Genomic DNA, 12,340 nt, shown 5'->3' with positions numbered 1-12,340 from the left:
GGAGATGCGAAGGATGTGAGTCTTGCGTCCCCCGAAACATGACCTCGCCAAGCCACACCGCTTCTTGACACACTGCTTGCTTAACCCGGAAGCCAGCTGCACCAATGTGTCGGAGGAAACACTGTACAGCTGGCAACCGAAGTCAGCATGCATGCGCTCGGCCACCACAAGGAGTCGTTAGAGCGCGATGGCACAAGGACATCCCAGCCGGACAGTTTTCAATACATTTGCTCCCATTACTAAAAGCATGTTTTCACTTTGTCATTATGCAGTATTGTGCATATTAAATCCATATTTAATTCAGGCTGTAAAAACAAAATGTGGAATAAGTCAAGGAGTATGAATACTTTCTGAAGGCACTGTTAAAACTCTAGTTCCTCACAGTAAGGTATTTGAAAAATCTTTCCAACATTCTCCCCCTCGATAATCACCAATCTTCGGTATGAAAGATCAATGGAAGTTATAGGCCTACTGCTACATTGGCCTAAAAGCTATGAGTTCAATGCGCTAATTTATTTAGCCGCCAATGGATCACGGTGTATCAATGTATCCATTTGGCAGAGGCTGGTGATGTCGCATTAGTTGACTTTTAACTTTTATATAATTTTAATTCAGATATTCATTATTAACCACGGGATAACGATTTTGAGAAACAAAAACACATTATGGAAATGAAACTGTTCAACAAAAATGTGCATATGACAATCATAACTGGCACGCAAAACGGTAGAAAATGGTAGGATAAATTGTAAGCTTCCCCAAAATTGAAACTCACGTGCCGCCTATGAAGCCTTTAAAAGAATTGCCTTCACGTTTTCATGGTCGGATTTTGCCACCAGGTTTCAAACAAATAAGTATTTTTTCAAAATGCATACTGCCTCCAGCTCACATTGTAAAGTGGTGGGTGATGTGCTGATAGCCTGTTGCCTGCACTTGAATGGTAAATGGGATACGTGCTTCAATTACCAGTTGAGAAATAAAAGTAGCAGCTCTTTTTAATTGTGCACCAAAACTGTTTAACACGCAATTGCATTTAGAACTGTTTGAGCAAATGAATGGGCTTATAAAAGCACACATTTTACTCGTGGAACATCCAGCTGAGGAGCTGCAGGAGAAATCCCGCTCAAAATAGGACCTGTACGCTGTGCGCGTGTGATAGATGTGTTGGATAAATAAGATACAACTACTGATAAATAAGATGACTAATGAAAATACACACAGACCAATTTAATTCTACAAAATCGACTAGCCTTTCCATCAATGAATAAAAAGCATTATTTTGCAATGGGATTTTTTTGCGGGGCCTGCAACAGTTTTATTTTATTGGCTTTTCATTTATACATTTTTTGGCCAAAACCCCCAAATTGCTGGCTAACGGAAACCCTGGTACTTAGCTACCTCAATTAACTCGTACCCCTGAACATCGAGCTGGTACTCCCTGTATATAGCCATGTTATTTTTGTTATTATTATTTTTTAACCTTTATTTAACTAGGCAAGTCAGTTAAGAACAAATTCTTATTTACAATGACGGCCAAACCCTAACCTGGACGACGCTGGGCCAATTGTGCGCCGCCCTATGGGACTCCCAATCATGGCCAGTTGTGATACAGCCTGGAATCGAACCAGGGTATGTAGTACTGAGATGCAGTGCCTTAGACCGCTGTGCCACTCACCACTATTGTTATTCACTGTGTATTTATTCCTTGTGTCACGATTAGAATTTTTTTAAAATAAACAAATATCTTTGCATTGTTGGAAAAGGACCCGTAAGTAAGCATTTCACTGTTAGTTTAAACCTGTTGTTTACAAAGCATGTGACAAATAAAATTTGATTGATTTGATGGTCTAGCTGTCAAAATTGGCGACATATCATGAAAATGTATGATTAAGAAAATCTGCTTTTTGGTTAGGGTTTAGCATGAGGTTAAGGCTATGGTTAAGCTTAGGATTAGTTAGAAAATGAATATATATATATTTTTTTACTTCTTGCTTTACAGCTAACGCTAACCCGATAGTGACAACCAATTGTCTTGGCAAACATGAAACAAACTGCTTTCGAAGTGGTTTGCGGGTCAGCTCCCTCCAAACAAATCATTAAAATCCAGACGGAAAATATTTACACAAGAAGCAACCTAATATCACACAGTCAAACTCTCAGTCATTTAGTAAGTTCACCATTCTGCCATTCTCAATGTTAAATACCTTTGGCCACTCAGAGAAGGAGTAGAGGGCTTTCTCCTGCAGCAGTTGGGCGATGGTAGGCTCCCTCGCGTCCTGCAGACTGTCAGGCATCTCACACATGGACATGGGGGCTGCAAACCGTGCCACCTCTACATAGCTGTCCACCACGGAGGCTGTTGAGTGGTTAGTACATAAAACAAGATCTCAACTACAGGGCATCAGGAGAAGGTGCGTGGAAAGGTCATTTTCAATGCTACATGTTTAAAGACTGCTAAAAAACTAAAGCCACAGCAATTTTTACCATATTTAATTACCATATTTGAATCTTTACAACTGTCTAGCTGTAGGTTACCTGGAGTTTTTCCCCTTTTTTGGGGCCTCTCCTCGATCTCGTCCTTCACTTCCAGCAGCCCCTTTGCCTGCTCTAGTTTGGGCGTGAGGACAGTGCTGTCAGGCTCCAGGATGTCCGACTTGCTCTCAGAGCTCTCTGGGTCCAGAGGAAACTCCAATTTGATCTGTGGCTCAGGCTGGGACGTGGGGACTGAGGGGGACGGGGGCAGAGACTCTGTTGCGTCAACAGTGGGTAGTGTGTGTTCGCTGAAAGTGCTCTCTGCTTCGGCAGGCCCCTCTGAGGCCTCTTCTGGTTCTACGTCGTAATGCTCCTCGAATGGCCCTGCGAATGGTTCTTCTCGTGCTGGGTCTTTACAAGAGTCTTCCAGAGGCCCCTCCACTGGTTCCTCCTCCTGGGGATCCATGGGTGACATCTCCAAAGGTTCTTCAAACTGCCCCTCTAGAAGCCCCTCCTCCCCTGGCCCCAAGGCCATGTCTCTTTCTAAAGTGTCTTCCCTTGGCCCCTCTAGAGCAGCCTCAAATGACTCTACTGGAGATCCCATTCCCGTCCCATCGCAGGCACCCTCGAAGGGCTCCTCTTGGTGAGAGTCCTCGCATGATATACCTGAGGCTTCCAGGCCCTGCTCCGGCCCCACCAGATACAGACTGTCCACAGACATTTCTTTGTCAAACTCAAAGGCCACATCATCCTCTGCCTCTCTCTCCTTGGAGCTGGGCATGTGGGCGACGGCGTCCGAGTTGCTCAGCTTCTCCTCTGGCTCCTCGGCATCACCCTGGTGGTGGGGGTACAAGGTCATATGGGACAGCGACAGGGGCGGAGGGGGGACGTAGGGTGAAGGGCAGCTTGCGGAGAGGTCGGTGTGCTCCTCAGCAGGCTCCTCCTCGTTCACGCCGATGTCCTTGAACAGCATAAAACTGGAGGGTAGCGGCTCCCCTGGGCCGCTCCGGGATGGGGGGATACCCAGGCAGTCATCAAGCACTCCCCCTGCTCTGTCCTCCCTTCCCCCATCTCCCGGCTGCTCTTCGGGGTCCAGGAACGCCGTCTCAAGGGCGGGCGCCCCCAGGATAGGGTCAGCGTCGTTGAAAATGTCTGCGGCGCCGGCGTGGTCCGTGCTCTCCCAGGGCGCCTGCAGCTCCTGGTCCAGCTCCAGCGAGGGCGCCATGAGGCCCGTCTCCTCAGAGGAGCCCTGCTCCCCCACCAACACGTCGCTGCGCAGCTTGCCCGAGATGATAGGGTCCATTTCGGCCGACTGCTCGCCATTCAGCTCCCCCTGCACACCATACGAGTTGAGCATGCTCTGGCCACCCTGCGCTGAGTTGAAGGGGAACCCGTTGAAGGCCTCCTTGGCAGACTTGCAATGGAGGGAATCTGAGGCCAGGCCCTCTTGCTGCAGTGAGGCCAACTCCAAGGACTCATCCAGAGGGGGGCAGTCCAAGAAGCCCTCCCTGGGCCCAGACACCATACCTAGGCTGCCCCCGGGATCCGTGCCCACTATCTCTGGCGGGTGACCATGGACGTGGATGTGCGGGTGAGAATGGGCATGGATCGACGAGGAGGAAGAGGGGGTGGCTGGGTGGTGGTACTCCGGCGGCTGGGGAGAGTGGCATTGACCGAGGCCCGTCTCATACAGGCAGCAGGGGTGGTGGTGGGGTGAGGGGGTCATGCCTGCGTGGTGCACCCCAGGATGGTAGCCCTTGTGATTCTCCTTCTGGACGTAGTTGCGGTGGGCCTCCAGGAAGGAGAGTTGCGGGTCGTTGAGGATGTAGTAGTCGGTGCGGCTAAGGCCGTGGCGGGCTGCCCCAATCAGGAGGTCGCGGTCGTGTTTGCCACACTCCCACCACACGGGCAGGTAAAGGCTGGGCCGACACAGTTGCAGCCGTGGGCCCAGCAGCAGGTGGCGCAGCACCTGCTCTCTGACCTTGCGCAGCAGTTCGATGCGGTAGAGAGTGCGTGCTGCTCGCTCCTCCGTGATGGGCTCTACAAACAGATTGTGGTCCAGAGGCCCTGACAGACAGATGGAGAGGGCTTACTTTCATATAATTGTATCATTCAAATCACACCATTGCAATGTCACTACTATTGTAAAAATAATACTGTCATAAATCTACTAACTTCCACCTATCTTCCCCATGCTTTCGAAAGCACCGCTAAAATATGCAAACAAATCTATAAAGTGAAGCATCCTTTTAACACAACTTCCTTTGGCAGAGACATTTGTTAATTTAAGGATCCAACCCCTTTTTAAAAATGTTCGCATAAAATGACATGCCCAAATCTAACTGCCTGTAGCTCAGGACCTGAAGCAAGGATATGCATATTCTTGATACCATTTGAAAGGAAACACTTTGAAGTTTGTGGAAATGTGAAATTAAATGTAGGAGCACATAACACATTAGATCTGGTCAAAGATAATACAAAACATGCGTTTTTTTTGTACCATCATCTTTGAAATGCAAGAGAAATGCCGTAATGTATTATTCCAGCCCAGGTGCAATATTTGGCCACTAGATGGCAGCAGTGTATGTGCAAAGTTTTAGACTGATCCAATGAACCATTGCATATCTGTTGAAATGTTGTATCAAGACTGTAGAGGTTAAAGGTTGAGTAAGATGTTGTAGAAGCTTGCAGGATGCATTACTAAGCAACAACAGCTGCAAATACCAATAAAACATCATCATGTAATTATTTCCTTGCTTTGTCTAACTACACTATTTTGAATGTAGGAAATATGTTTTGTGGTTCCAAGTGGATTATTTATTTTGTTTCATAGCACAAAAGTATTCTAGAAAGTTTATCATATTGGCTTTTGCCAATCATAAACTATTTACATATTATAGAAATGTGGGTACATGTGGATTAAATTCTTACTTATTGCACCTTTAAGGGCAAGCTCTCTTGCTCTGCCTCCTGTGGAGTAGTTACCTTCGTCCTTCCTGGGGGGCAATCTGCAGGCGGTGCGGCACATGGACACAAAGCTGCTGAAGTATCTCTCCAGGCTCTCGTCCGTTTTCCTCTCCAGCCGAGCGAAGGAGCGGAACTGACTCCAGTCAAAGGTTTTCTTCTCCGGGTCGTACACTACGCCGAACGACGACACGGTGCGGTAGAAATCTGCTTGCTCACGCCGTGTCCACCTGCTCATAAAAACACAGGCCTACCATAAGCCTTTTATAAAGGGGACATGCACTGACCATGTGACTGCCCAAGGCATCAGCTGTGGGTATCTCAGCCAATAGCAGTCTGGTTTCAGCAACACACATTGAAGTCACATTTCTAAATCCATTTCCGACTTCATTTTTATATTATGTCTTTGACACGCACAATATTTTAGGGCCACAAACAAGGAACCAGTCCAATTTCATCCCCTTGCCTAGCAGGCTTTGACAGATCTTGAAGGATATGCTTTGTGAAAGTTAGTTTATAGGAATGCTAGCTGGAGACATCATCGTATTGCTAAAATATACCCAGGCCTTACAGATCAGTGAACATAGAGGGGGGTAAGGGGCAAAGAACCGAAAGGGAACGGGACCAAGGCAGCACATAATGTATGGGATCAATGACATCACCCACCTTTGCTCTGACATCATCACCCACCTTCTCTGCCACTCCAGGAAGAGAGGGTCAGGTTTGGCAGCGGTTGCCGTGCAGTGCCTAAGCTCCTCCCCCAGTTGCCAGGACATCGGCCCCGGGCTTGCCCCTGGCAGCAAGAAGTCATGACGCAGGGGCTCGCGCCGCATGAAGCGCTGGTAAGCTGTGATGAGGCGACGCAGCCTGGCAGTAAGATTAGGGCCAGCGGGCCACAGAGGGCGACCCTTCAGCTCCATGCCCTCCTGGCCCAACTCTTCCTGGCCAAAGCCCTCCTGGACCCTGTGTCCTGTGTCTGGAAAGTAACAGAATCAGATCAAAGCTTTGTTTACATATATTTACATGCATTTTATAGTAACTTTTATAGACATTTTTGAGATGGGAAAACTTGTTTTTTTATGAAGTTAAACATTTGCTTTTTATGACTGAATGTTAGGTGAAATAAAACTACGTTTTGACAAAATTACACTTCCCCTGAAGGCAATCTATTTGTAGATTAACCCACGTGACACCTGCAGAAAATGATTGAGGTGGAACTTGGAGTTGGTAAGTTCCAGTTTGTAAGACGTTTTATTCAAAAAGACAAGTTCAAAGGTAGCTGAACACTTACCTTGAACAACAATGTCATGCTTGTCCATTGCATCATTGCTGGAGCTGGTTTCATCCTTTTGGAGCAAAAATAAATGATAACTTCACAACTCAACCTTTTCAGATACTGAATCCTTAATTTTCATTTAGCTGAGTCACTCGAGAGTCCATACCTTATTATCAACCCTTTCCACTCCTCCTTCCTCTTGCTTGCTTTCAGGATCGTCTTTCACGTCATCACTTTTGCAATTACTAAAAAGAACCAACAATTAAGATAAAGACCACAAAATGATATCACTTACTCCATCACCAGAGTCAGCTTGACCACCCAGAATGTATTGATGTATTTAGGGGAACTAGATTTGAGGTATTGCTGATACATTACATTTTGAGACATGCAGACATTGGTTGACATTCACATTCGTACACAGCACCTGAGATTCGGTACTGCGGATGTTCATATTACTGTATGCCATCCTACAAATAAGACTTGTGCCCTACGGTAAGGCGGAGTTGGTTCTTGCCTGTCAGTGAGGTCAGCCATCACCTCTCCTCCACTCTGCTCGGCTGAGAGCGCTGTGACATCAGGCATGCCCACCCGCTCCAAGAAGCACAGCTCTGGGTCGGCCCGCATGGCGTTGTACCGCTCGTACCCTGAGGAGACACCAGGTGCCAGGGTTACTGAGCGCCGATGGTGATGACGGCAGTGGCTTTAGACTTAAATCTACTATTCATGTAAAATGCATAATCAATTTATCAATGACTAGTAACCGTGATATGTGGTAGGCTACGTCACATGTGCACCACATCATTACTCTCGCTCTGCTGTGTGTGCATTTTGCTAGCTGTCACTCAAATGGCGAGGGGCTGAAGAGCATTGGCTAGAACTCCAATTGCTAGGGGGCTGGCCCAATTTGGGAAAATGTAGGGAAAAGCACAGCTTCCAGAAAAACAGTCACTGTCAAACTAGGGATTTCATGGCTAATTGAGGTAAGAAAGTAATTCTGCCCATAGATTATGCATGTACGAATTACACATTGACACACAGCCCAAAGTGGGAGGTTTTAAAAAAATACTTCATAGTCGCCAAAGTTCCGGAGCATGTCTTTAAAAGCGGACTCTAATCCACTGATCATCAGGACCTTGATTAGTTAAATAGGATGTTTTAGTGCCGTCTTCGAATAAAAAAAATTGCACACCCTGAAATTCTCTAGAACCAAGGTTGATGTATGATCTTCTGAAATGGCTAAACCATGACTTCAATATACTGGAACATAAAATACACCGACCCAAAATATATACACAACATGTAAAGTGTTGGTCCCATGTTTCATGAGCTGAAATAAAAGATCCCATGAATGTTCCATACGCACAAAAAGCTTAAGCTTGTGCAGAAATTAGTTTACCTCCATGTTAGTGAGCATTTGTCCTTGCCAAGATAATCCATCCACCTGACAGGTATGACATATCAAGAAGCTCATTAAACAGCATAATCATTACATAGGTGTACCAGGCCTTTTATTGGGGACAATAAAAGGCCACTCTAAAATGTGCAGTTTTGTCACACAGCACAATGCCACAGATGTCTTACGTTTTGAGGGAGCGTGCAATTGGCATGCTGACTGCAGGAGTGTCCATCAGAGCTGTTGCCAGAGAATGAAATGTTAAATTCTACCACAACGTCGTTTTAGAGAATTTGGCAGTAAGTCCAACCGGCATCACAACCACAGACCACGTGTGACCACGCCAGCCCAGGACCTCCACATCCGGCTTCTTCACTAGCGGGATCGTCTGAGACCAGCCACCCGGACAGCTGATGAAACTGTGGGTTTGCACAACTGAAGAATTTCTACACACTGTCAAAACCGTATCAGGGAAGCTCATCTTTGCTCGTCGTCCTCACCAGGGTCTTGACCTGACTGCAGTTCAGCGTTATAACTGACTTTGGTGGGCAAATGCTCACTGGCCACTGGCAAGCTGGAGAAGTATGCTCTTCACTAATTAATCCCGGTATCAACTGTACTGGGCAGATGGCAGACAGCGTGCGGTTTTCTGATGTCAACGTTGTGAACAGAGTGCCCCATGGTGGCAAGTGGGGTTATGGTATGGGCAGGTATGGGCAGGCAAAAGCTACAATTGCATTTTATTGATTGCAATTTGAATTTAGCAATACCTGATGAGATCCTGAGGCCCATTATCATGCCATTCATCCGCCACCATCACTTCGTGTCAGCATGATAATGCACAGCCCCACGTTGCAAGGATCTGTACACAATTCCTGGAAGCTGAAAATGTCCCAGTTTTTCCATGGCCTGCATAACCACCAGACATGTCACCCACTGAGAATGTTTTGGATGCTGTCTGGATCGACGTGTACGACAGCGTGTTCCAGTTCCTGGCAATATCCAACAACTTCGCACAGCCATTGAAGAAGAGTTGGACAACATTCCACAGGCCACAATCAACAGCCTGATCAACTCTATGTGAAGGAGATATGTCGCGCTGCATGAGGCAAATGGTGGTCACACCAGATACTGACTGGTTTTCTGATTCAAGCCCCTACTTTTTTTTTTAAGGTATCTGTGACCAACAGATGCATATCTTTATTCAGTCGTGAAATCCATAGATTAGGGCCTAATGAATTTATTTCAATTGACTTATTTCTTTATGAACTGAAACTCAGTAAAATCTTTGAAATTGTTACATGTTGCATTTATATTTTTGTTCAATGTACATACAATTGGATAGTATAGTAAGAGCCATGAGGGTCTGACAAACAGGAGACCCTAGACTAGAGGATTACCGTGTTTGTGTACCCCTATGAGGAGAGACTTATCTGCCTCAGCATCCCACCAGCCTGCTGGGATCTCGATGTAGTCGATATCAGGCAGTGCCACCTCCAGTTTACTGCACAGATCACACACAAATCAGCCATTAACTTTAGTCTGGTTTCCTGGACCTAGATAAGTAGTTGGTATGATTAATGGGTGCCCTCGTGGTGCACTTTGTACCTGGCAGGAATACCCTCCAGGAACTGGGCAGCAGCCTCTCCCAGGACTTCCGCCTTCAGGTAGTACAGCATCCTCACCCTCAGAAGTACCCTTGGCACAACAAGGCACATAACACAACACATAGACCAGTCATCAGCCTCTTTTTTGATAAACACCAAACCACTTAGGGCCAGTGGAGTTGCTAAGCGTTTTCCCCTGTTTTTAGGAAGACATAAAACAAACAAAACTAAAACATGAAACTGTCTTCATTTGTAAAGAAAAGCTGCAAAAGCTTAGTAAATCTAGCCGTTACTCCCTAGGCTTCACCACCTAAAATCATAATTTCAAACAAAACTAGACTATGTAGGTTTTGTAAGCTTTAGCTACCTTAGGAATCCCATTCCTCATAGAGGAGAACATGACTGTTCACCAACAGCTGAAAGTGAGGAATGGGGCACTCACTTGTTGCAGTGCTGTTTGAGGTGTTTCTTGTAGCTGTCGTCATGCAGCACCACCTCTGGGTTGCAGTTGACCAGCCAGTCTGCATGCTTCATCTCGGGCACACTCAGCTGGTTCTTTAATTTCTTACCCTTGCGTCCTCTGGGCACTGGGGCCGACAGACCTGCTTGTGGAAAGGTTGGATTTGAACGATACCAAGTAATCACCTTACTGCACACCAGTCAAAATTAAAGCACAGACTTTGGGATCAGAGTTGGAGCTATGGCTACAGTCATTTGGAGACCATAGGAAACCATCGGACAAGGGTGAGGATAGCTTTTTTTTATGCTAAGGGAAGACGGAGTAGATACAAGATGTAGTACAGATACTGAGTGTGGATTCAAACCCCCATCGCAGGGGGCCATGCATGGTCTGGAGTCAGCTTTCTAGACCATTACGCCAAACGTTGGCACTACGAGTTGCTTTTCAGAGCTTGATTATTCATTTGAGTGTTGTCAACATAACTAGCCATATTGCCTGTCCTCTTTCTCCCACTCCAAATTTGAATGAGTGAATGGCAGCTTGTATCAGGGGATGTTAGTGAGTTTCTCACCAGAGTGGTTCTGCAAGTCCTGTTTATGGCCATCTTTGGCAGGTGTGATGAGGTCCCAGATAAAGCTCTTGATCTTGTCGTCGCCCTTGTAGTGGCGCACGCAGTAGACCAGCAGCGACCGGCACAGCACCTCAATGTCACATTCGGCCAGTTGCCACTTGAAGCGCCCGTGGGTCAGGATGTCCTTCCAGCGACCCCAGCTGTGTGAGCACACGCAGAGGTGGAGCGGGTGGCATGAGGACAGATACACTACACTAGTGTCAGAGTCAGTTGGATACAATACCTAAATACTGTACTCTAATGTAGCCTACTGCAGTGATTCCAAAACTTCCTCAAGTACCCCCAGCCAGTGCTACATATTTGATGTATTCCACAACTAATTGGTCAATTAATCACCTAGCCCTTCATTAGTTGACCAATTGAATCAGGTGCGCTAGCACCGGAATACATCAAATAAATGTTACTTATTGGGGGTTACTTGAGATGTTTGGGAAACACTGGTGCAATGTAACTCTGCAGTAATTAGTAAGAGTGCTTACTAAGGTACAATTTGAGGTACAGAGAGCACTTACATAAGGCACAATCATTTTTACAGCAAGGCACAATAGAAAGGCTATTGAAAGTATAACTGAGAAATGTAAGAGGCGGTGAAACTGACCCGAATATGAGCAGGTTCTTCTCGACACGGAAGCACTCTGCACGGAGGTAGTGTCTGTTCCTCTCGCTGAGGCGGCGGGTGCGACAGGGCCTCTCCTCTGAGTCGCTGTCCAGCTCTGAGAACTCCATCAGCTCGTCATCCTCGAACGAGTTGTAGTGGCGTGTCTGCTTCCTCACACGAGGCGTGTCAATCACCAGGCTCTCCTGTCACAGACGGGGGACAGAGGTTCAGGTGTAGGCTTTACTGCAGGCTTGCTATAGAGATGCTAGTTGTAGGCCCCAAGAAACAAAGAGATCTGCTGTCGGATCTGACAATGAATCTTGATGATTGTACAGTCGACACAAATAAAACTGGAGGATCTCAGCATTACTCTGGTACCCTTATCTCCTTTGAGTAACATACAGTTGAAGTCGGAAGTTCACATACACCTTAGCCAAATGCATTTATACTCAGTTTTTCACAATTCCTGATATTTAATCCTAGTAAAAAATCCCTGTCTTAGGTCAGTTAGGATCACCACTTTATTTTAAGAATGTGAAATGTCAGAATAATAGTAGAGAAATTATTTATTTCAGCTTTTATTTCTTTCATCACATTCCCAGTGGGTCAGAAATGTACATGCACTCAATTAGTATTTGGTAGCATTGCCTTTAAATTGTTTAACTTGGGTCAAACATTTTGGGTAACCTTCCACAAGCTTCTCACAATAAATTGGGTGAATTTTGGCCCATTCCTCCTGACAGAGCTGATGTAACTGAGTCAGGTTTGTAGGCCTCCTTGCTTGCACACGCCTTTTCAGTTCTGCCCACAAATTCTCTGTAGGATTGAGGTCAGGGCTTTGTGATGGCCACTCCAATACCTTGACTTTGTTGTCCTTAAGCAACTTTGGAAGTATGCTTGAGGTCATTGTCCATTTGGAAGACCCATCTGCAACCA

The 12,340-nt window shown here is 46.1% G+C and overlaps 1 protein-coding gene across 9 annotated transcripts in view; it reads right to left on the bottom strand.

Moving 5' to 3' along the window:
- chd6 (chromodomain helicase DNA binding protein 6) overlaps positions 1-12,340 on the bottom strand; it is a 132,782-nt gene that overhangs the window by 27,568 nt on the left and 92,874 nt on the right. For 7 of the 9 annotated variants that reach the window (XM_045691373.1, XM_014131640.2, XM_014131639.2 and 4 more), the window contains 12 exons: positions 11,405-11,607; positions 10,747-10,946; positions 10,158-10,320; positions 9,717-9,806; positions 9,509-9,612; positions 7,230-7,359; positions 6,879-6,957; positions 6,728-6,782; positions 6,103-6,412; positions 5,458-5,666; positions 2,536-4,539; positions 2,205-2,356 (listed from right to left, as the gene is read on the bottom strand). In XM_045691373.1, the coding sequence (XP_045547329.1) occupies positions 2,205-2,356; positions 2,536-4,539; positions 5,458-5,666; positions 6,103-6,412; positions 6,728-6,782; positions 6,879-6,957; positions 7,230-7,359; positions 9,509-9,612; positions 9,717-9,806; positions 10,158-10,320; positions 10,747-10,946; positions 11,405-11,607 (3,699 nt within the window). The remainder of the gene's footprint in view (positions 1-2,204; positions 2,357-2,535; positions 4,540-5,457; positions 5,667-6,102; positions 6,413-6,727; positions 6,783-6,878; positions 6,958-7,229; positions 7,360-9,508; positions 9,613-9,716; positions 9,807-10,157; positions 10,321-10,746; positions 10,947-11,404; positions 11,608-12,340) is intronic. The other 2 variants (XM_014131637.2, XM_014131635.2) reach the window with 2 other exon arrangements.

The sequence above is a fragment of the Salmo salar genome, chromosome ssa12 (genome assembly GCF_905237065.1).
Source record: "Salmo salar chromosome ssa12, Ssal_v3.1, whole genome shotgun sequence".
NCBI lineage: Eukaryota > Metazoa > Chordata > Actinopteri > Salmoniformes > Salmonidae > Salmo > Salmo salar.
Note: the sequence above shows the minus strand (reverse complement) of the source record. Positions and strands in the feature narration are given on the sequence as shown.